General features: G+C 44.6%; 1 protein-coding gene across 1 annotated transcript in view; it reads right to left on the bottom strand.

Annotated features, from left to right (window-relative positions):
* LOC149458589 (tubulin tyrosine ligase 3-like) overlaps positions 1-24,722 on the bottom strand; it is a 41,736-nt gene that overhangs the window by 10,992 nt on the left and 6,022 nt on the right. Inside the window, exons 2-8 of the mRNA XM_089682007.1 lie at positions 22,645-22,822; positions 20,781-20,842; positions 17,057-17,185; positions 10,557-10,671; positions 8,074-8,202; positions 2,362-2,548; positions 463-611 (exon numbers count right to left, since the gene is read on the bottom strand). Coding sequence (XP_089538133.1) covers positions 463-611; positions 2,362-2,548; positions 8,074-8,202; positions 10,557-10,671; positions 17,057-17,185; positions 20,781-20,842; positions 22,645-22,822 — 949 coding nt within the window. The remainder of the gene's footprint in view (positions 1-462; positions 612-2,361; positions 2,549-8,073; positions 8,203-10,556; positions 10,672-17,056; positions 17,186-20,780; positions 20,843-22,644; positions 22,823-24,722) is intronic.

A 24,722-nucleotide genomic window follows, 5' to 3' on the forward strand; every position in this document is an offset into this window, starting at 1 on the left:
TAGCTGGTGAGTGTATCTCCAAAGTAGATTCATAGGCGTTTGACACATGGGGGTTTATTTACTAAAGCTGGAGAGTCCAAAATCAGACTCACTTCTGCATAGAAACCAATCAGCTTCAAGGTTTCATTGCCAAAGCTTCATTGAACAAGCTGAGGTTAGAAGCTGATTGGTTTCTATGCAGAAGGGAGTCTGATTTTGCACTCTCCAGCTTTAGTAAATAAACCCCATGTTGACTACTAGCTCTTCAGGGTCTGTGAGGTGCTAGATAATAATTGGCTGCATATAATACTCCAACATCAACCACTCTCCATTCCTAACCGATAAATTAGTCTTAGGTGGGCTGACTCTTTTGATGTAATGAATTATGGCAGAGAAAACAAAACTTCCAGACAAAATGGATTGGGTACGCCAGTATGGCAAGGTATGGTAGGACATAAGGCCATGTGATTCTTGTTCTCTCACCTCTACCTCTGGATTTGGCACCCGGTTTAACAATCCAGATGTTTCTGTCACCTTCAATGTCCAGCTGTGGGTTCACGTCTGCCAATTGTCTTAAAACATGATCACACTGGTCCACATAGGAGGACGATTGGTCTATCACAGCTCCATCACTAAAATAAGATAGGAAGTGATTATTTAACAGCCAGAACATACTGTACTATTATAATGTTACGGTAGGTATTTCTGGTTCCATGAGTCTATTCACCCATCCCCCCAAGCTACACATTCCAGTCATGACCCAACATTGGGGCTTGTTACCTCGTTCTGCTAGCATATTCTACGAGGCAAGACAACATACTGCAAACCTTCATCTCCTAAACAACTTTATTTAGTCAAGAAACACTTTAACCTGCTCTTCCCCTCTGATGCATTTTTATTATCTGTCTGTCCAGTCCAAAGATTGACACAGCCCCATCATACATCACACCCAAGTGAATATGCCACTTACAGTTCAGAAATACAGTGATGTCCTCTTTCTACTCCTATCCCACTGATTGGATAAAGATAGCAGCAGACTGTTGAGATCATCCTTCTGCTCGCTCTTCCTCTCATCTTGTTCCCTTTTAGTATATTTACATGCAGCACACCTGAAGTGTTCCTACGGCTACTCCTACCTCTAGGTTTGAACAAGGACCGCAAGACGCCGCTACCAATTCATATTCAGGTTGTTACACTAGTTGCATTTTAAAAAATGTATTAAATTATTAATGAATACCTCCCAGAATTAAACAATGTTTTTTTTATAAAAATCAAGTGATATGTTTTTTTTGGTGAAGTTACTCAGCTCCATTTCAGTACTACAGAAGTCATGCTATGGTGGCACCTTACACTTAGCTCCAGTGATCAGAATATTCTGGAGGGGATATAGAGACAAATAGAGCCCTGGAGGTGCGAGTGAGGAATCCTTCCATATCCATCTTATTAAGCAGCATTGTGGAGAGACACCAGGTGGATCATTAGCATACAACAACGTGCAACCAGCTGAGGTGTCCGTTTATGAACCAGCGGTAATAGATCGCTGTTCAGTTCTCCGGCATTCTCGGAGAACACAGTTCTCCTGTGAATGCAGTTTATGAAGCAGTTCTCCGAACGAAGGGAGAACGGTCTCCAAACGCTGGAAAACGGCTCATTTTACTATAATCTCGCGAGATTACAGTAAAAGATCAGTTTACTAAACAGAGGTAAATTATCTCTGCTTAGTTTTCGGTCCCTCTGATTCTCCAGCTCTGGGCTGGAGAATCTGGAGGGAGAACACAGATCTCCAGTGAAGGGCTGACATGATCTCCTGAGTGTCATAAACTGTGAATGACCAGAGAATAGCTGAGATCTGTTGAATCGCAGCTATTCTCTGTGTCATAAACGGACACCTATGTGAGAGATCTGGAGCAGGAGTAGTTTTCATCTGTCCTGTCAGGACAAAAAGTGTTTTTTTGCCTATTTATATATTAGGCAAAAATTGGAGGTGAGCGCAATATATATTAATATTCATCTGTGTTTTTCCCCATTTGGTGACACGAGTTTTTGGATTTATCAAGAGGACTGTTCATTTAACACACAAATTGTTTGCATCAAGGCTATTATATTATATTGTTTTTGTTATTTTAATATGTTTTTGAGTATATAATTTGATTATGAACTGATAATCACTGTTGAAAGTTTTTTTATATAATTAATTTAGCACGGGAGCGCAGCACTAAATATTATTATTCATTAATAATATAATTTTTATTTTGAATGTTTTTTTTATATCTGCCTGGAATTTTGAGTTCACGGCAGATGTCCGATAATATAAAAATGACATCATGTTTGGATGTAAAAAAAAAAATTACATCATAAATGATTCCTTGGGTGTTCACTTACTGGATGACCTGATAATAATGACGCAGAAATTCTTCCCACGCTGCATCTGTCATGATGGAAGCTGAGCATGTTTCCATATCAATGTCATCGTGTTCCAGGCTATTCAGGTAGGCCTCACAGGCCTGGATGGCGGTACTGATCACCTGAGCTGACACACGTCCTCCATGTTTATTTGTTCTTTTGGCATCTGCAGACAAAAAGAAAACAAGAAAAATACAAGTAGAGCTTGGCCAGTGGTGTGAATGATAATAACCAATCAAGTTCCTTCTTTCATTTTCTAGAGGGTATCTTTCAGCAATCTCCCTAATAGCATGAATCTCAATGGACCTAGCTTACCTAAAGCACGTCAATGGGGTCCACAGAAACTGCAGAAAGATACTGCGGAGTTACATAGGTTCCTTATAGTGGGCCCAGTGGCCTAATAGAGCCTCCAGAGCTCATGCTTTCTCCATTAGAGAAAAATACAAGTAGAGCTTGGGCAGTGGTGTGAACGATAATAACCAATCAAGTTCCCCTTTTCATTTTCTTATCTACGATAAAAGACATGAAACCTCTCTGGCTGCTATGGGCGAAAGAACATTTTTTTTCCATTTGATCCAATTTTTTTAGAGGGTATCTTTCAGCAATCTCCCTAATAGTAAGAATCTCAATGGACCTAGCTTACCTATAGCACGTCAAGGGGTCCACAGAAACTGCAGAAAGATACTGCGGAGTTACATAGGTTCCTTATAGTGGGCCCAGTGGCCTAATGGAGAAGGCAGTGGTGTATGTAGGTTTTGTACTGCCCTAGGCAACACAAAAATCGCCCCCCCCCCCCCGTATAGAGAGCCTGACACCAACCAACCTGCCCCCCCCCCACCTGAAAGAGCCTTCTACTACCATTGCCCCCCATACACCGCCTTCCCCACCCGGCAAGAGAGAGAAAGACGCTCGCCTTCACAGCTCTGGACATCCTTGAGAATGAGAGTTGGGCTTTGCATATACTGTCAACCAGCCCGCAGCCTCTCTCAGATCCCACCTGATCCCCATGCCGCATGTGTCCCTTCCTCAGTCCCTTCTTCCAGGGGACAGTGCTGCCCCCCTGAAAAATGCTGCCCCAGGCAAATGCCTTGTTTGCCTTGTGGTATATACGCCCCTGGGAGAAGGCATCAGCCTCCAGAGCTGGAGATTGTGGGTTCAAGTCCCACTTGGGTCATCACATGGTTTATAGTACAATTCAATTACCTTATTCAGAATGGCAACATAATAGAAATATGCAGTGTTTAGGTCAATTGTGAGTTTGAACTGCAAGTGAATCTAAAGTGACCTTGTTAGGAGAAAAGTATGGGGGCTCCCTTTGTTGACTATCTCCTTGAGAATAGTTGTTTTGTTGATACTTTATCTTTAAAGTGGTTGTAAACCAGTGGTTCTCAACCTTTCTAATGCCGCGACCCCTTAATACAGTTCCTCATGTTGTGGTGACCCCCAACCATAAAATTATTTTCGTTGCTACTTCATAACTGTAATTTTGCAGTGGGAGGACTAGCGCCCCATCACTGATGTCAGTCGGATGAATAGTGTCCCATCAATGGTATCAGTGGGATGAATAGTGCCCCATCGTTGGTGTCAGTGGGAGGAATAGTGTCCCATCGTTGGTATAAGTGGGTGGAATAGTGCCCCATCATTGGTATCAGTGGGTGGAATAGTGCCCCATCATTGGTATCAGTGGGAGGAATAGTGCCCCATCATTGGTATCAGTGGGAGGAATAGTGCCCCATCATTGGTGTCAGTGGAAGGAATAGTGCCCCATCATTGGTGTCAGTGGGAGGAATAGTGCCCCATCATTGGTGTCAGTGGGAGGAATAGTGCTCCATCATTGGTGTCAGTGGGGGGAATAGTGCCCCATCATTGGTGTCAGTGGGGGGAATAGTGCCCCATCATTGGTGTCAGTGGGAGGAATAGTGCCCCACCATTGGTGTCAGTGGGAGGAATAGTGCCCCATCATTGATGTCAGTGGAAGGAATAGTGCCCCATCATCGGTATCAGTGGAAGGAATAGTGCCCCATCATCGGTGTCAGTGGGAGGAATAGTGCCCTATCATTGGTGTCAGTGGGAGGAATAGTGCTCCATCATTGGTGTCAGTGGGAGGAATAGTGCCCCATCATTGGTGTCAGTGGGGGGAATAGTGCCCCATCATTGGTGTCAGTGGGAGGAATAGTGCCCCATCATTGGTGTCAGTGGGAGGAATAGTGCCCCATCATTGGTGTCAGTGGGAGGAATAGTGCCCCAACATTGGTGTCAGTGGGAGGAATAGTGCCCCATCATTGGTGTCAGTGGGGGGAATAGTGCCCCATCATTGGTGTCAGTGGGAGGAATAGTGCCCCACCATTGGTGTCAGTGGGAGGAATAGTGCCCCATCATTGATGTCAGTGGAAGGAATAGTGCCCCATCATCGGTATCAGTGGAAGGAATAGTGCCCCATCATCGGTGTCAGTGGGAGGAATAGTGCCCTATCATTGGTGTCAGTGGGAGGAATAGTGCTCCATCATTGGTGTCAGTGGGAGGAATAGTGCCCCATCATTGGTGTCAGTGGGGGGAATAGTGCCCCATCATTGGTGTCAGTGGGAGGAATAGTGCCCCATCATTGGTGTCAGTGGGAGGAATAGTGCCCCATCATTGGTGTCAGTGGGAGGAATAGTGCCCCAACATTGGTGTCAGTGGGAGGAATAGTGCCCCATCATTGGTGTCAGTGGGAGGAATAGTGCCCCATCATTGGTGTCAGTGGGAGGAATAGTGCCCCATCATTGGCATCAGTGGGAGGAATAGTGCACAATCATTGGCGTCAGTGGGAGGAATAGTGCCCAATCATTGGCGTCAGTGGGAGGAATAGTGCCCCATCATTGGCGTCAGTGGGAGGAATAGTGCCCCATCATTGGCGTCAGTGGGAGGAATAGTGTACAATCATTGGCATCAGTGGGAGGAATAGTGTACAATCATTGGCATCAGTGGGAGGAATAGTGCCCAATCATTGGCGTCAGTGGGAGGAATAGTGCCCAATCATTGGTGTCAGTGGGAGGAATAGTGCCCCATCGTGGGTGTCAGTGGGAGGAATAGTGCCCCATTGTGGGTGTCAGTGGGAGAAATAGTGCCCCATTGTGGGTGTCAGTGGGAGGAATAGTGCCCCATTGTGGGTGTCATTGGGAGGAATAGTGCCTCATCATTGGTTTCAGTGGGAGGAATAGTGCCCCATCATTGGTGTCAGTGGGAGGAATAGTGCCCCATCATTGGTATCAGTGGGAGGAATAGTGCCCCATCATTGGTGTCAGTGGGAGGAATAGTGCCCCATCATTGGTGTCAGTGGGAGGAATAGTGCCCATTCATTGGTGTCAGTGGGAGGAATAGTGCCCCATTGTGGGTGTCAGTGGCAGGAATAGTGCCCCATTGTGGGTGTCAATGGGAGGAATAGTGCCCCATTGTGGGTGTCATTGGGAGGAATAGTGCCTCATCATTGGTGTCAGTGGGAGGAATAGTGCCCCATCATTGGTGTCAGTGGGAGGAATAGTGCCCCATCATTGGTATCAGTGGGAGGAATTGTGCCCCATCGTTGGTGTCAGTGGGAGGAATAGTGCCCCATCGTTGGTGTCAGTGGGAGGAATAGTGCCCCATCGTTGGTGTCAGTGGGGGAGGAATAGTGCCCCATCGTTGGTGTCAGTGGGGGGAGGAATAGTGCCCCATCGTTGGTATTAGTGACACAAATGATGGGGCACTATCCCTCCCACTGACACCAATGATACTTACCTTGCTGACTCCTGCTCCAGCCTGGGCTCGCTCTCTCCCTCTCCCATCTACAGCCTGCATACCTGGCTGCAGCAGCAAAATTTGCACTTACCTGTCAGCTGTCTTCCTTCTCTGGCCTCTCTCTTCACTCGCTCCTGCAGCTCCCTTGATCTTCTTCGATCTCCGCGCGCTGCCGCTCGGCTCCTCCTCTCCAAGCTCCACCTCCTCGCCGGCGATTGGCCGCCTGTGTGCCTCTCCTGAGCTACAGTTCCGGTGGCCAATCAGCGGCGAGGAGGCGGAGCTGTTGAGTGATCCCGGAGGTGTGGCCAGGTTACAGGGGCAGCATATCATCCCGCCCACAGATCGCCTGAGACAGGAGCGGTGTCTAGGTTCCTAAGACCATCGGAAATATGTGTTTTCCGATGGTCTTAGGCAACCCCTGTGAAATGGTCGCTCGACCCCCAAAGGGGTCGCGACCCCCCGGTTGAGAACCGCTGTTGTAAACCCTTCCATGTACCCAATGAAGTGACTGGCCTCAGGTGATACACAGAGATGAAACAAATCCTACTACATACGTTGTATCTGGTTATCTGCAGTCTTCTCTTCTCTGTTTCAGTTCAAAGTCCAGTTTTTTTTAAAGCCTGAGTAAAAAAAAATAAAAAAGGGGGTGGAGAGCTGAAGTTACACTCTGCAGAGCTCAGTGAGGAGAGCTCTGAGAGCTGATTGGTACGGAAAAGTCACAACCCTCCAGACAACTCAAAGGAACAGAGCTGAGGCTGTCAACTGAAGGTCCCTCCCCTGTCACCATTTTTCTCTTGGTGTCAGGAAAACTTGTCAGAAGTGATTCAGGCTAATAGCAGAAAAACAAAGCAGCAGACAGAAATGACACTTAGTGCTCTGGCTTGAGACAAGTACACACTATAGAGGGATATGCTTTGTTCATAGTTCATGTCTGAGGTTTACAACCATTTTAATACTTTCTGAATCACTGATCTGTAACAAGTGTAGAGATAAGGAATTCCAACATTATACAGCAGGTCAGTGACTCAACGGTATTAGAGCCAGGTACAGCCAGGGAACTACAACTAGTAGCAGTAAGTCATATTCAGCTGAACTTCAATGTTCAAGACATTTCGTAGCGTCTACAAGCCACTTCTTCAGCTCCAATGGTTATCAGGAAGATACCCCAACATTTAAACCTACATCAGTAGCACAGACACCTTAATCCAATTACCAAGAAATGTGTAGATGTTGATTGTCCAAGAACTGGATCGGAGATGGGAAAGTGGTACCACCAAGTTCTAGTTAAGTATCACATCTTTTCTCACCTCCCATCCTGTTCTTGGACAATCAACATCTACACATTTCATGGTAACTGGCTCTGATGAGGGGAGTTCATCTCCTGAAATGCGTTAGCTTACCTCACTAAGGATCTATCGTCACTTTGGACTGTTATTATGGACACTTCTTGTCTGTTTTTATCCCCCATTGGTTTGTGAGTATGCATTTTTATGCTTTATATTAAATTCGTGGTCTACTACGTCAATGGATGAAGAGAGTGCGTCCTGTTTTGATTTTGTTAAGTGGATTAATATGTCTGGGCATATGGATGCTGGGTTATCTTCCTAACATCCGGTAGAACTGAAGAAGTGGCTTGTAGAAGCTACAAATGTCTTCAACATTACAGAACAATTCAGGTGCAATGTGACTACTACTAGTTATACCATGGCCTGGATAAATGAGACCCTTCAATGACACCAGGAACCAATATTTTCAAAACAGGCCCAGCAGTTCCCATACTCGAGATAAACACGTCTATTCTCAGGCAATGTACGGAAAAACACTTGTTTTTGGCCACCATCCTCTTTATTTTTATATGTTCTTCTGTTTTTATTTATCTGGTGACAGGTACGTTTTACATCAGTCAAATGCCAACATGTCGGGATCTGTTTTTACCTTGTTCATTCTTTGGATTAGTTGCATTCTCCGGGGTCAATGCGATGAACTCTGTATCTGTAGCCGAAATGCTTCTTCTTCCCGACACTCTCTTGAGAATACTCCGAGCAGCCGTCAGCCAGAAATCTTCTAAAGGTTAAAATTCCCACGGAAATGGATATATTTATTGTGCAAAGTGAAATTTTATAAAGAATGTGTTGTGATTTTATAATCATTTTATTTGTAATTTGGTAGTTATAAAATCTTACACATAAATATTTCCCATATACTGTAGTATTGTGCTGTAGAACAGACCATTACGTCTACAGATCCTGACTTTGGACCAAACAGAGTGACAGCTGAAGAAGAAAGAAGGACTATACATAAGGGGCCTTGATGGTCACCCATTTAGGGTTTGTCTCAGAGTTTACTGACTGATGGTGTCCATCCCAGAGGACAATGGATATCACAGCAGCTAGACCTTATGCTGGACTCAAGAACCCCTCAACACTTGTGTGGCTTGAGGAAATATTCCACCTGGCTTTCTATCACTCTCTTAAAGTGTTACTAAACCCAGGACCTGCATTCACTTTATCTGGTCTCCCCGGACCCTGCATTCACTATATCTGGTCTCCCTGGAACCTGCATTCACTATATCTGGTCTCCCCGGACCCTGCATTCACTATATCTGGTCTCCCAGGACCCTGCATTCACTATATCCGGTCTCCCCAGACCCTGCATTCACTATATCTGATCTCCCCGGACCCTGCATTCACTATATCTGGTCTCCCCGGACCCCGCATTCACTAGATCCGCTCTCCCCGGACCCTGCATTTACTAGATCCGCTCCCCGGACCCTGCATTTACTATATCTGGTCTCCCCGGACCCTGCATTCACTATATCTGGTCTCCCAGGACCCTACATTCACTATATCTGGTCTCCCCGGAACCTGCATTCACTATATCTGGTTTCCCCAGACCCTGCATTCACTATATCTGTTGTCCCCGGACCCTGCATTCACTATATCTGGTCTCCCAGGACCCTACATTCACTATATCTGGTCTCCCCGGACCCTGCATTCACTATATCTGGTCTCCCCAGTGCCTGCATTCACTATATCTGGTCTCCCTGGACCCTGTATTCACTATATCTGGTCTCCCAGGACCCTACATTCACTATATCTGGTCTCCCCGGACCCTGCATTCACTATATCTGGTCTCCCACAGTACACACAACATAGAAATGCAATTATTTTAATAAATATAAACTGCTAAATACCTTTTCTCATCAGTAGTTAGAGCAGTCTTGTGACTTCTATCAGTGTCCTGCTGAGCACTGGTTAAAGCTTGTAGGAAGAGTTTTAATTCTCCCCTGATTGTCCTATGAGGCTGCCTGACCCCTATCCCTCTGTCTGGACAGTGCTGACTGGCCCTGTGCTAATCACATGCACTCTCCCAGAGAAAATAAAACTCACCAAACTGAGCATGTGCAGCTTGCCCCCAAGGCTCTGTACTATCAGCAGATGGATTGGGGACAGTAGAAGAAGGGGAGGATCAGAGAACACAGGAGCAAACATCCTTTGTAATCATTGCGGAGGATTAACCCCTTAGGCTCCACAGTGAGTATAACAATCATGCTTTACTGCATATACAGACTGATTTTACTGTTGTGGGTTTAGTAACACTTTAATAGGGTAGACATGATATTTAAGGGACTTCTCTCTCTGTCCACATATTACAGGTAACATTGAAGACAGCAAAATGTAACACTCTACTAAGAATTGCTGAGATCCATCCTTTCGACATGGAGAAGTGGAAGGGGCGCTCAAAGGGCATAGAGAATGGAATTTGGGCACCCCTTTTATTGATAAATAGCAATAGGTCCAGCGCTATGGTGTACAAACTCCTAACATGTGGCTGCCAGCACCTCAATCATATCCAAAAAGAGATACAACCAATCAAAGTTATGTACACATGGATGTGCTACAAAACACCTCCCCCATATGTGATATATGATGGGTATGCAAAAATTCTAAGCTATAAAATAAGCCCCCAAAAACAGATCAACATAACAAACGTGTCACTAGCAAGCACTTTATTGGACTTTTAATTAAAACCATATAAGACTTTTATAATGTCATATATTGTAATGGGGGAGGTGTGTCGTAGTACCACACAAAATTGTGTTTATTAACTGTTTGTTGTCGCATGACTAATGATATTTGGTTGGATTTACACTGAATAGATATGTTCTGAGGATGGTGAAACATTGGTAGCAGGAGGGAGGATTTAATAGTACATATATTTTGGTAATTTTAACACCATGTGGATTTTTATCTTTATTTGTTTTGTTTTTGTGGGTTAATTTTAAAGTTTATAATTGTTTTGCATACCCATCACATATCACATATGGGAGAGGTGTTTTGTAGCACTGCATCCACATGTATATAACCTCCTTGTTTTTCCCGTGTAAACAAAGTCTTACAGGTGATAAAAGGCCTTACCAATGAAAGTCCTCTTCTCATCTTCAGCCCCCAGTCTGTAGCAACGAGGAAAAAAGGAATCAGGGTCGGCTTCATCAAACCAGTGCAAGTTTCTAAGATTGACACACAGCCCCACCTGCGAATAAAACATTTGATCTTAGTTAAAGTGTTACTAAACCCCGGACCCTGCATTCACTATATCTGGCCTCCCCGGACCCTGCATTCACTATATCCAGTCTCCCCGGACCCTGCATTCACTATATCCGGTCTCCCCAGACCCTGCATTCACTATATCTGGTCTCCCCGGACTCCGCATTTACTATATCCGATCTCCACGGACCCCGCATTCACTATGTCCGGTCTCCCTGGACCCTGCATTCACTATATCTGGTCTCCCTGGACCCTGCATTCACTATATCCGGTCTCCCAGGACCCTGCATTCACTATATCCGGTCTCCCAGGACCCTGCATTTACTATATCCGATCTCCACGGACCCTGCATTTACTATGTCCGGTCTCCCTGGACCCTGCATTCACTATATCTGGTCTCCCCGGACCCTGCATTCACTATATCTGGTCTCCCCAGACCCTGCATTCACTATATCCGGTCTCCCCGGACCCTGCATTCACTATATCCGGTGTCCCCGGACCCTGCATTCACTATCTGATCTCCCTGGACCCTGCATTCACTATATCCGGTCTCCCCGGACCCTGCATTCACTATCTGATCTCCCTGGACCCTGCATTCACTATATCCGGTCTCCCAGGACCCTGCATTCACTATCTGATCTCCCTGGACCCTGCATTCACTATATCCGGTCTCCCGGACCCTGCATTCACTATCTGATTTCCCTGGACCCTGCATTCACTATATCCGGTCTCCCAGGACCCTGCATTCACTATCTGATCTCCCTGGACCCTGCATTCACTATATCCGGTCTCCCAGGACCCTGCATTTACTATATCCGATCTCCACGGACCCTGCATTCACTATGTCCGGTCTCCCTGGACCCTGCATTCACTATATCTGGTCTCCCCGGACCCTGCATTCACTATATCTGGTCTCCCCAGACCCTGCATTCACTATATCCGGTCTCCCCGGACCCTGCATTCACTATCTGATCTCCCTGGACCCTGCATTCACTATATCCGGTCTCCCCGGACCCTGCATTCACTATCTGATCTCCCTGGACCCTGCATTCACTATGTCCGGTCTCCCTGGACCCTGCATTCACTATATCTGGTCTCCCCGGACCCTGCATTCACTATATCTGGTCTCCCCAGACCCTGCATTCACTATATCCGGTCTCCCCGGACCCTGCATTCACTATCTGATCTCCCTGGACCCTGCATTCACTATATCCGGTCTCCCCGGACCCTGCATTCACTATCTGATCTCCCTGGACCCTGCATTCACTATATCCGGTCTCCCAGGACCCTGCATTCACTATCTGATCTCCCTGGACCCCGCATTCACTATATCTGATCTCCCCGGACCCCGCATTCCCTATATCCGGTCTCCCCGGACCCCGCATTCACTATATCTGGTCTCCCCGGACCCTGAATTCACTATATCTGGTCTCCCCAGATCCCGCATTCACTATATCTGTTCTCCCCGGACCCTGCATTCACTATATCTGGTCTCCCCGGACCCGGTATTCACTATATCTGGTCTCCCCGGACCCGGCATTCACTATATCTGGTCTCCCCGGACCTTGCATTCACTATATCTGGTCTGCCCGGACCCTGCATTCACTATATCTGGTCTCCCAGGACCCTGCATTCACTATATCCGCTCTCCCCGAACCCTGTATTCACTATATCTGGTCTCCCCGGACCCTGCAGTCACTATATCTGGTCCCCCGGACCCTGCATTCACTATATCTGGTCTCCCACAGTACACACAACATGGAAATGCAATTATGTTAGGAAATATAAACTGCTAAATCCCTTTTCTCATCAGCAGTTAGAGCAGTCTTATGACTTCTATCAGTGTCCAGCAGAGCACTTGTTAAAGCTTGTAGGAGGAGTTTATTTCTGCTCTAGGAGGATGCAGGACCCCTGACCTCTGTCTGGACAGTGCTGATTGGCTCTGTGCTGATCACATGCACTCTCCCAAACTGAGCATGTGCAGAGTGTCTCCGTATGTCTTATCAGGAGATAAGATGGGGGCACTGGAAGAAGGCGGCACAGTGGCTAAGTGGTTAGCACGTCTGCCTGGCAGTACTAGGGTCGCCGTTTCAAATCCCAACCATGGCACTATCTGCCTGGAGTTTGCATGTTCTCCCTGTGCCTGCGTGGGTTTCCTCTGGGTACTCCGGTTTCCTCCCACACTCCAAAGACATGCTTGTAGGTTAATTAGATCCTGTTAAATTGTCCCTAGTATGTGTATGTATGAATGTGAGTTAGGGACTTTAGATTGTACCCCCCTTGAGGGTTAGGGACTGATGTGAATGTACAATATATATGTAAAAGCGCTGCGTAAATTGACAGCGATATACAAGTACCTGAAATAAATAAATAAGAAGGGGAGGATCAGATAAGTCAGGATCAAACAGCATTTTTACACATGATTAACCCCTTAGGTTCCACAGTGAGTATAACAAGCATGCTTCGCTGCATATACAGACTGATTGTACTGTTGTGGGTTTAGTAACACCTTAATAAGTGAATGCAGTGTGCAATGATGGTGCCACCCTTGGAGGTACATCCTCTGTTTTGGAACCAAATTAATCTGTCTTTCATTCTCTTTGTAGTCTGATATACAGACCTCTATCATTTAAAATACATTTAAGTGTAAATCAAATCACCGAGCTTTTAACATGTTAAAGAGACCCTGTCATCAGACCTCGCTTTTTGTGTGTACCCCAGCTTTTGCACCTAGTTCACATCCACTTTATCTAACAAAAAGGTCACACTATACGAAACTTTTTGCCTGCTGAAGCGAAGGAAAGTAGTTGTTAAAAAGGTAGCATTGCGCTTAAAGGATAAGTTCACCTTTGGGAACATATTACTTGTTACATGTTCCACCTGTTTTTAGGGTGAAACATGTAACATGTTCCTATGGCTGTAGCTGCGCCCGCTGCCCCTCCATCTCTCTGACAGATAATATGGGGAGAAGTCCCCCCTGTACTATCTGTCAGATTTTAAAACCTCTGCACACTGTATTACTTCCTATTGACCTCTGCACACTGCATTACTTCCTATTGACCTCTGCACACTGCATTACTTCCTATTGACCGCTGCACTTTGTATTACTTCCTACTGAGCTCTGCACACTGCATTACTTCCTACTGACCTCTGCACTTTGTATTACTTCCTACTGACCTCTGCACACTGCATTACTTCCTACTGACCTCTGCACTTTGTATTACTTCCTACTGACCTATGCACACTGCATTACTTCCTACTGACCTCTGCACTTTGTATTACTTCCTACTGACCTCTGCACTTTGTATTACTTCCTACTGACCTCTGCGCACTGCATTATTTCCTACTGACCTCTGCACTTTGTATTACTTCCTACTGACCTCTGCACTTTGTATTACTTCCTACTGACCTCTGCGCACTGCATTATTTCCTACTGACCTCTGCACTTTGTATTATATCCTACTGACCTCTGCACACTGCATTGCTTCCTATTGACCCCTGCACACTGCATTACTTCCTACTGACCTCTGCACACTGCATTACTTCCTATTGACCTCTGCACACTGCATTACTTCCTACTGACCTCTGCACACTGCATTACTTCCTATTGACCTCTGCACACTGCATTACTTCCTATTGACCGCTGCACTTTGTATTACTTCCTACTGAGCTCTGCACACTGCATTACTTCCTACTGACCTCTGCACTTTGTATTACTTCCTACTGACCTCTGCACACTGCATTACTTCCTACTGACCTCTGCACTTTGTATTACTTCCTACTGACCTCTGCACACTGCATTACTTCCTACTGACCTCTGCACTTTGTATTACTTCCTACAGACCTCTGCACACTGCATTACTTCCTACTGAGCTCTGCACTTTGTATTACTTCCTACTGACCTCTTCACACTGCATTACTTCCTACTGACCTCTGCACTCTGCATTACGTGTTACATAACTCTGCACCAGGGGCGGACTGACCATTCAAGCACTTGGGCACTGCCCAAGAAATTCCCCTGGTACCTTTTATAGGCTTTTTTTGAGTGTGGGCAAGGACACAGGGGCCCCATGATCCCCTATTGCCCGGGGGCCCCGTGAGTTGTCAGTCCGCCCCTGCTCTGCACTCTGCATTACTTACTCCTGACCGCTGTGCTATCCTAACTAAATTACATATTGCTCTGATGGGCCGATCCTAGCCAACCAGAGCAAATCTCAGCCCAACCAGTCAGGCCAGAACTCAAGGCAGCCAGGACAGAGCCAAATGTACCTAGCTTATAAGCAAGGACCGGATTCGCCACCAGCAACAATCATGTTGGCTCAGGGCACCTCTCATCATACTCCTGCAACATGAACGAAATGGGGTATCGTTCACCTGTACAACAAATGTGTTCAGCCATTTTGATTAACTACATGCTCCCAGCCAAAATACCCTCCTCCAGGAATAGAAGAATGTCCACACAATCAGCCTTTTGAATGCTTTACTATGCTCAGTTCTTCCCCATACACACGTACATCTCTTCCTCTATTCATCAGACATTAGCATTACTGTTCAGTTCAAACTCAAAGTTAACAATGCTTCCATTTATCTCATCCTTAGGTTTCCTGAGATGGGTTCTCATTGGGGCCTATATTAGGCCTACCCTGAGGGGCATGCTCCACTCAGACTGTGTACCTACATGGTGTTGTTTTGCAGACTTCCAGTCAACCCACTATGGTTCTTCCGGGACCCTGCTTATAAAGAGATAAGCTGGCCCAATCCACAGTACCCACCCAGGGGTGGTGTCTCGCTAAAAGAGGTACTAATCCTTGCTTACAAGCCAAGCCAAAATTCAACGTAGCCCGCCAGACCGGAACTCAACTCAGACAGCCAGGCCAGAACTCAATGTAGCCCACCAGACCGGAACTCAACTCGGACAGCCAGGCCAAAACTCAACATAGCCCGCCAGACAGGAACTCAACTCAGACAGCCAGGCCAGAACTCAATGTAGCCCACCAGACCGGAACTCAACACGGACAGCCAGGCCAAAACTCAACGTAGCCCGCCAGACAGGAACTCAACTCAGACAGCCAGGCCAGAACTCAACAAAGTCGGCTGGCCCAAGCTCAAATGGAAGGATTAGTTTATTCTTACAGAGACATTTGTATTACTATATCTTCTTCAAGCATTCTTTTTAATGGGGCCTTGCTGTGTAAAGTCCTTATAAAAAAGGGCTCCACAACCCTGGTAATCTTCGATCTCTTCCATGTTGTTCAGGTAGACCTCCACTTCTCCAAGGATGCCCACCTCTGATTTTATCTATACTCTGAAAGTTAGTCCCAGTTCTTGTTCTTGTTATGATACATTCAGATGCCTGCACACGTATTATGGCTGTCTGAACTTGTTTATAAAGCACTCTATAACACTTTGTTTCCCAGTTAATAAAATAACCCAGTTAATGCTCTAAATTCTCCAGCCATGGGTGTCTCAGGTGCCGGTCAAGCTGCTTTTGCACACCCTAGCTTCAAACATGGAGCTGTGAAAATGTGGAATAGACTCCCTCAAGAGTTGGCTCTGGCCAGCTCAATAGATTGCTTTAAAAAAAGTCCTGGGTTCTTTATTGGATACAAAGAATATTACTGGATACTAACATTTATAGGTAAGGTTGATCCAGGGAATATCCGATTACCTCTCTGGAGATCAGGAAGGAATATTTTCTGCTGCAGGAGCAAATTTGGATCATGCTTTGCTGGGTTTTTTTGCCTTCCCCTGGATCAACTATGGGTGTAGGATTATAACTGTTTTTTTTTTATTTTTTTTATGGTTTAGCTGGATGGACTTTTGTCTTTTTTCAGCCAGACTAAGTTACTATGTAGCTCAAGTGAATTAACAGCCAGGCATCAAAGTTGTCACTTCTTTATAAAAACTTTATTGAACTAGTCAAGAACACACTGACACCTCCACTGAAAGACCGCTCATCTCTGACACCAGCAGAGGCTCAGTCTTCAGCTCCTTCTTGGCTGATTCAATAAAGTTTTTATAAAGAAAAATGGTGACACCAGTGTGCGGCCATTTGTTTCCTTGTACTCTGCCACCCAGATTAAAGGACAAAAGATTTGTGGTCCACTCAGCTGGGGACATGGCAGGGGTGTGTCCTGTGCCAACATTATAAAAGGTGTCCCTCTTTTCCATTTCTGAAAGAAATGTATTTAACAAAAGAGCAAAGTGCAGCCGATCAGATTTCAGGACATTGCTGTCAGATGATGAGAAGGATAAAGACTTACATGTGCACACAATCATCACACTTTGCTCTTGTTTATAACATAAGGCCAGTCTTCATTGGTCTTCATCGGGATAATGTAGGCATTAAGATACAAAGTGGAGGGACCCACCTTGGTGGTGAAGGAACCAGCTCTGGCGTAGTGATTCATCATTTGGTCTTTTTTCAGGAAGCGACAGTCCACGGCATCACGTCTGGTCGTCCAGATAAAATAGGGGATCTCATTGCGAACTAGCCTGGACTGAGCAGGACATACAATGGACACTAGAAGTTATTTTTTTTTTAAGCATAATTTAAAATAAACTTAAAATGAAAGCAGACATGGGAAGTGATATTCAAACATACGGATGTCAACCAACGCTTCCATTTACCTCAGCCTTAGCTTTCCTGAGATGGGTTCTCATTGGGGCCTATATTAGGCCTACCCTGAGGGGCATGCTCCACTCAGACTGTGTACCTACATGGTGTTGTTTTACAGACTTCAAGTCAACCCACTATGGTTCTTCCGGGACCCTGCTTATAAAGAAATAAGCTGACCCAATCCACAGTACCCACCCAGGGGTGGTGTCTCGCTAAAAGAGCTACTAATCCTTGCTTACAAGCTAGGCCAAAATTCAACGTAGCCCGCCAGACCGGAACTCAACTCAGACAGCCAGGCCAGAACTCAACGTAGCTTGCCAGACAGGAACTCAACTCAGACAGCCAGGCCAGAACTCAATGTAGCCCACCAGACCGGAACTCAACTCAGACAGCCAGGCCAGAACTCAATGTAGCCCACCAGACCGGAACTCAACTCAGACAGCCAGGCCAGAACTCAATGTAGCCCACCAGACCGGAACTCAACTCGGACAGCCAGGCCAAAACTCAACGTAGCTCGCCAGACAGGAACTCAACTCAGACAGCCAGGCCAGAACTCAATGTAGCCCACCAGACCGGAACTCAACTCAGACAGCCAGGCCAGAACTCCACTCAGACAGCCAGGCCAGAACTCAACAAAGTCGGCTGGGCAAAGCTGAAATGGAAGGATTAGTTTATACTCTTACAGTGACATTTGTATTACTATATCTTCTTCAAGAATTCCTTTTAATGGGGCCTTGCTGTGTAAAGTCCTTATAAAAAAAGGGATCCACAACCCTTGTAATCAAAAATAAACTAAAAATTAAAGCAGACTACGTGGGAAGTGTTATTCAAACTAACGTAAATGTGTTTCCATAGATTAGGGATAGAAGATCCTGTGTAATGCCTTCAAAACATCATCTGTGTTACAGATTTGTCCTGTGTCCTGTAAAGTTGGCCATACACTTAACAAACTTCAACGAAGAAATCAAAGGAGCACTGCCGAGTCTTCTTCATCTTGGGCATACACTCCATGGCCCCATTCGTTTCTTTGGATATCTGTATTCATTGTGGCCTCCAGCAGTCCTATGGAGTACTTCTTTCCCTATAGGAACTAATGGAACCATGGCATGTATGCGCAGGATGAAGAGGACCCAGAGGGACAGTTTTGGAAGAAAGCCTGTACCGGTGTGAACAGGGCCATACAGTAAAAATTGCTGGAAGCAGGATGAAGGCAAGTATTGGACTGGGTCAGCTCAGAGGAATGGGGGCCACTTGTTCCAAAGCTATACATATAAAAAAGTGCAGCGCTTATATATTAAAACATGCAAAATATCAAAGTGCAAGAGTATATAACTGCAAAACGCAGGCAGGGTGTAATTTTTATACTGCCCCTTATAGTCTCAATTGACACACAAATCTATAGTTCACAATCTCCCAGTGAGTAGGGTGAGGTGAAGGATCAAATGGATCCCTGTTGACACACGGTGATAGCCAAACAGGAGAAGTCAGCAGAGGTCCGGATCAGGCAGGGTCAGCAACGAATCAGACAGAGACAGGAACAGGGATGCAGGAACAAGATACAGGGCCCAGGAAAACCACACACCAAGGCTGCTTGTTCCAAAGCTATACTTGGCCTTCAAAGTCCAGCTACCCTTCTGGTTTCCAATATACCCAACTGTTGAAAAATATGCACATGCAAGAAATGAAGTGATCAGCTGAGAGCCAAGAGAAGTGCGTTTGCATAGTCGTGTTCCCTATCCACCTCATGAACAATGACTTAGTGTTTGCTGAAGGTCTTCAGATAAAGGTCCATCACCAACGTAACACTGGAACAGTCTTTATACCACAGTTGGGGGGCAGTAACAGTGAGAGGCAGTGATTAAATGATGGTGGAGAAGGCTCAGAGATGTAGAAATCTCAAGGCTAGGTTCACATTTGAGCTTCTTTAGACATTTTTGGAATGTTTTTTATGTGCGGTTGCACATGCATTTTTCATGCGTTTTTATTTTAGCCAATGAAAAAACAGTTACCAGGAGAAGGAGAGGCAAATAGATGTGTGCGATTCATTTGATTACGAATTGTAATTCGGACAAAATTTTCTTTATTTGGTGACTCAGATGTATCTGAAATTCTGAATCACAATAGTAACGAATTTCAACAAATCCGAAATCAATTGTAACAAACAAATTATCCAAATTAAAATTTGTAACAGTACTAATTCAAATCTATCCAAATTCCGTACTATCCAAATTCAAATTAGAAAATGAATTTGAATTTGGAAATGAATTTGAATTTACATTTGAAAATGAATTTGAATTTGTAATGGAAACATATTGCAATAAATACAGTAAAGTCTAAAAGTGAAATAAGATGATGAATCCTACTTAGGTTGCTTTATAGAGTAGAATAGAATAAAACAAAACAGAATAGAATAGAAAATAATATAATATAATAGATCAAAACAGAAAAGAATATAATATAGAATAAAAAATTAGAATAGAAAAAAAAGAATAAAATAGAATAAAAAAATAATAGAATAGGATATAAAGGAATATAATAGAATGGAATACAACAGAATAGTAAATAAAAGAATACAATAAAATAGAAGAATAGAAGAGATATAGAAAAGAATATAATAGAATTAACAAAATATGATAGAAAATAAAAACTAGAATATAATAGCATAGAATGAAATAGAATTAATATAGCTATCTTCTGAAATTCACATTTCGAATAGATTTGAAAATAATGAAAATATGAAACGAATCCAAATATACGAATTCCGAAAGCAAATCATTCTAACATAACCTATCTTAACGAATTAATACAAAACGAATGGAATAGAATAGAATAAAACAGAATAGAACAGAATATAGAATAAAAGAAAACAGAATAGAATGTAAAGGAATAAAATAGAATAGAAAAAACAGAATGGAATATAAAAGAAATTGTGCGACTTCTCAGTTAGTTGCATGATTTCAAAGTCGGGCTTGATGTGACCGGGGTGTCAATGAATGAATCCGAAACTAAACAGATTTTTCCATTATGCACATTTCTAGAGGCAAGAAAGTGCACATTTTTAGGCCTTTTTTTTCAGGCACTCCCATTAACGCCTATAGGGGAAAAAAATATGCACCTCTTGCCCAAAGAAGCTCATGTTTTTTTTTTCAAGCTTTGGAGGACAAGCTTCAAGCAAAACACTGCTCAGATGTTAAAGGGTACTGTAGGATACTATACATGGGGAATCCTCATGCAAAGCATTGATGTGCTTCAAATTGCTCAGGTGTGAACTGCAGATAAAGCAAACACAGTCCTTGTTGGACAAACGAAACTAATCCAAATATACGAATTCCGAAAGCGAATCATTCTAACATAACCTAACAAATGAATACAAAATGAATAGAATAGAACAGAACAGAATAAAATATAGAATAAAAGAATAAAATAAAACAGAATGGAATGTAAAGGAATGGGTTATTGACTGATTAGATACTTGCCATAAGGTCATAGGTGCCATCAGGATCATCATCTTTTTCGTCCTCCTCTTCACCATCATCATCTGATCAGGAAATAAAACATGATTTCACCATTACATTTACCAGCCATTCAGCATTGCTCATCTGGGAGTTTTGTGGAAATGACATTAACTTTCATAACTTTTTTACCATTTTTTCCAAATGACTTTATTGTAAGTTCCTGGCCATTCCCAAAGATCTCCTACCTTCACCTTCATGGTGTGTGGTGGTGTGTCGCAGGCTTCCACCCAGGGGCGGACTGACAACTCATGGGGCCCCCAGGCAATAGGGGATTATGGGGCTCCTGTGTCCTTGCCCACACCCAAAAAAGCCTATGAAAAAGCCAAAGAAAGGTACCAGGGGTATCTCATTGGGCCCCCTACTGACCCCGGACCCTCAGGCAGTGCCGAGTGCTCGAATGGTCAGTCCGCCCCTACTTCCACCTTAGCAGATGTATGCCTGCTCACTGAATGGTAATAGAAGAAGAACCAACTAAAGTGTGTCTGTGGGTAACACTGGATTTTCCCGGGAAATGACCCTCTGTCTCCATGCCTGACTTTGATACTGGTGTCCGACTATTGCTAACCCAAAGTGGTTGTAAACCTCAGACATGAAATATGAACAAAGCAAATCCCTCTATAGTGTGTACGTGTCTCAATCCAGAGCACTAAGTGTCATTTCTGTCTGCTGCCTCATTCCTCTGCTGTCAGCATGAATCACTTCTGACAATTTTTCCTGACACCAAGAGAAAAATGGTGATGGGGGAGGGACCTCCAGCTGATTGACAGCCTCAGCTCTGTTCCTGTGAGCTATGTGAAGGGGGGGGGGGTGTCTCTTCCCTCCAATCAGCTCTCTGAGATCTCCTCACTGAGCTCTGCATAGTGTAACTTCCGCTGCATGCCCCTTGCTTTCTGAACTCTCAGACAAGCTTTATAACGGATGTAGAGAATGACTGTAGAGAGGAGAGTGGTACAGATAAACAGGTACAACTTATGTAGGACAACTTATGTTTCATCTCTGTGTATTACCTGAGGCCAGACACTTCACTGGGTATATAAGAGTTTACAACCACTTTAAATTTATTTTTTAAATGCAAGTACCTGACTGTGACTTGGCATCAGCTTCTTGCAGTCCCTGTACAGCAGGACTGAAGTATGAGAGGAAGAACCAGCACAAGCAGCCAATCAGTTCATGAGCTGACAAGAAGCATGCTGATAGGGTATATGTAAAGGTTTACAACCCAAAAACAAACATAATATATTGCAGCTTACAGGTCCTTAGATGTGGTGACTGCATTAGTTTTCTTTTTTTAAGGCTAAGAACATTTTCAGCAAGTACAGAAAATACCTGTTGATCCTGCCATAAATGCAGTGTTCTTATCACTTTCTGTGAGCTGAACGGACAACAAAACAATCATATCTTTGTTTTGTAAACCAATCACCCCTCCCCATGTAGTGGAGAGGTGCAAAAGTAGACCTAAAGTCCAGCCTGGGGCTCCCTGCATAGATACAATGGAGAAGTGAGTGTAGCCATGGAGGGGCAAGAAGTGTGTTAGTCTCAGGATCACAAGGTGAAAATAACGGGAGAAAAGACATTAGACAAAGAAAACAAATGCAGCCACCATATATAAGGACTGTTTATGCATCATAAAGAAGGCGTCATTGTAGTGAGTCTTAGATAGAAGCGCAGCTTATGCCATGCTGGTAAATATTCTTTTCCTCTTCCTTACATTACCAGGAAATCGGTTTAGTTCCATTTGCAGCAAGGAGCAGAAAAGCATACAGCTCTGGCATGGAGACGTCCTAGTCATGTCTATACGGAGCCCATGTTCTGCCATTTGTATTACCGTCATCATCATGGCCGCTTCCATCGCCATCATCCTCCTCTGTCTCCTCATCTGATGACTTCTCTTTTTTCCGCACTGCCTTGGCCACCTTGGGCAGTTTCTTCTCCACCCATCCGCGATTCCGCAGACATCTGCGTATGACGGGGTATGGACCATGGATGCTGAATATCTTTTTTTGCTGTGTAACAGGGATGGGGAGAAAACAGTATTATCAAAGTGTTACTAAACCCCAGACCGTGCATTCAGTATATCTGGTCTCCCCGGACCCTGCATTCAGTATATCTGGTCTCCCCGGACCCTGCATTCAGTATATCTGGTCTGCCCGGACCCTGCATTCACTATATCCGGTCTCCCCGGACCCTGCATTCAGTATATCTGGTCTCCCCGGACCCTGCATTCAGTATATCTGGTCTCCCTGGACCCTGCATTCAGTATATCTGGTCTCCCCGGACCCTGCATTCAGTATATCTGGTCTCCCCGGACCCTGCATTCAGTATATCCGGTCTCCCTGGACCCTGCATTCACTATATCTGGTCTCCCCAGACCCTGCATTCACTATATCTGGTCTCCCCGGACCCCGCATTCACTATATCTGGTCTCCCCAGACCCTGCATTCACTATATCTGGTCTCCCCGGACCCCGCATTCACTATATCTGGTCTCCCCAGACCCTGCATTCACTATATCTGGTCTCCCCAGACCCTGCATTCACTATATCTGGTCTCCCCAGACCCCGCATTCACTATATCCGGTCTCCCCGGACCCTGCATTCACTATATCCGCTCTCCCCGGACCCTGCATTCACTATATCTGGTCTCCCAGGACCCTGCATTCACTATATCTGGCTCCCTACCTGCGCCGCTATTGGCTCCTCGGCATGTCAATCACCGGGTCCCGGCCGCCGATTCTCGACCAGGACTTGGTGATCGTTGGGGGAGCTGACAGTGGAGAGGTCTGTATGTGAACAACACAGATCTCTCCCCTGTCAGCAATGGCATTCTGCTTTGTATTGCTCTGCGCAGTCTCCCTAGTAGAATACACACAGCACATAGTTAACCCTTTGATCGCCCCTCATGTTAACCCCTTCCTGCCCAGTGTCATTAGTACAGTGTCAGTGCTTTTTATTAGCACTGATCACTGTATTGGTGTCACTGGGGACGTTAGTGGCAGTTAGTTCCCTCCAGTGCCAGAATGCATGCCGCAGTCCCACTATAAGTCGCTGATCACCGCCATCACTAGTAATAAATAAATAAATATTCCAGTGTATATACCGCCATTTTTAGATGCTATAACTTTCACGTAAACCAATTAATTTACACGTATTGGGATTTTTTTTTAGCAGAGACTTGGAGCAGAATACATTTTGGCCTAAATTTATGACAAAATTTTATTTTTTTTTCTTTATTTTTTGTTTAATAGCTAAAAGTCAAAAATATTGTTTCGTTTTTCAAAATTGTCGTTTTTTTTATTTATAGCGCAAAAAAAATGCACAGGTGATTAAATACCACTGAAAGAAATCTCTATTTGTGGGAAAAAAGGACGTAAATTTCATTTGAGTGCAGCGTTGCATGACTGCGCAATTGTCAGTTAAAGTAACACAGCGACGTATCGCAAAAAATGGCCTGGTCAGCAAGGGGAGTAAATCCTCTGGAGGGCAAGGGGTTAAGCCAGAGTGCATGGACCCTGAATTGATACCTGAACAAAGATGGTCCTGAATTTAAAAAAAAAATACAGATGAAGGCATTTTCAGGGGGAGTGCTGTGACCTTTGTGAGAAGTCACATACTGGCGGGATCAAAAGGTAACAAAACTACGCTACATGGGAATCTGAGAAAAACAAAAACTGCTTTGTTATTAATAGAACCAGACTATTATTGTTATTGCTAGAACATAGCATCCTTCTCTATGGCATGCTGCAGGAGACACGCTGTTTCTGCTTTAGAAAGAAGACAAACTCTAAGGCGTGTATTTATTAAGAAAAAAAAATTACAGGCCTCTTTGTCCTGAGAAACTACATGTACGTCCTGTGTGAACCAAGGCAAAAACAAACGCTAATAGGCTTTTTTCTGTCATCAGAAAA

Source organism: Staurois parvus, unplaced genomic scaffold, assembly GCF_062004578.1.
Source record: "Staurois parvus isolate SC_StPar_1 unplaced genomic scaffold, SC_StPar_1.0 ptg000283l, whole genome shotgun sequence".
NCBI classification, from domain to species: Eukaryota; Metazoa; Chordata; class Amphibia; order Anura; family Ranidae; genus Staurois; species Staurois parvus.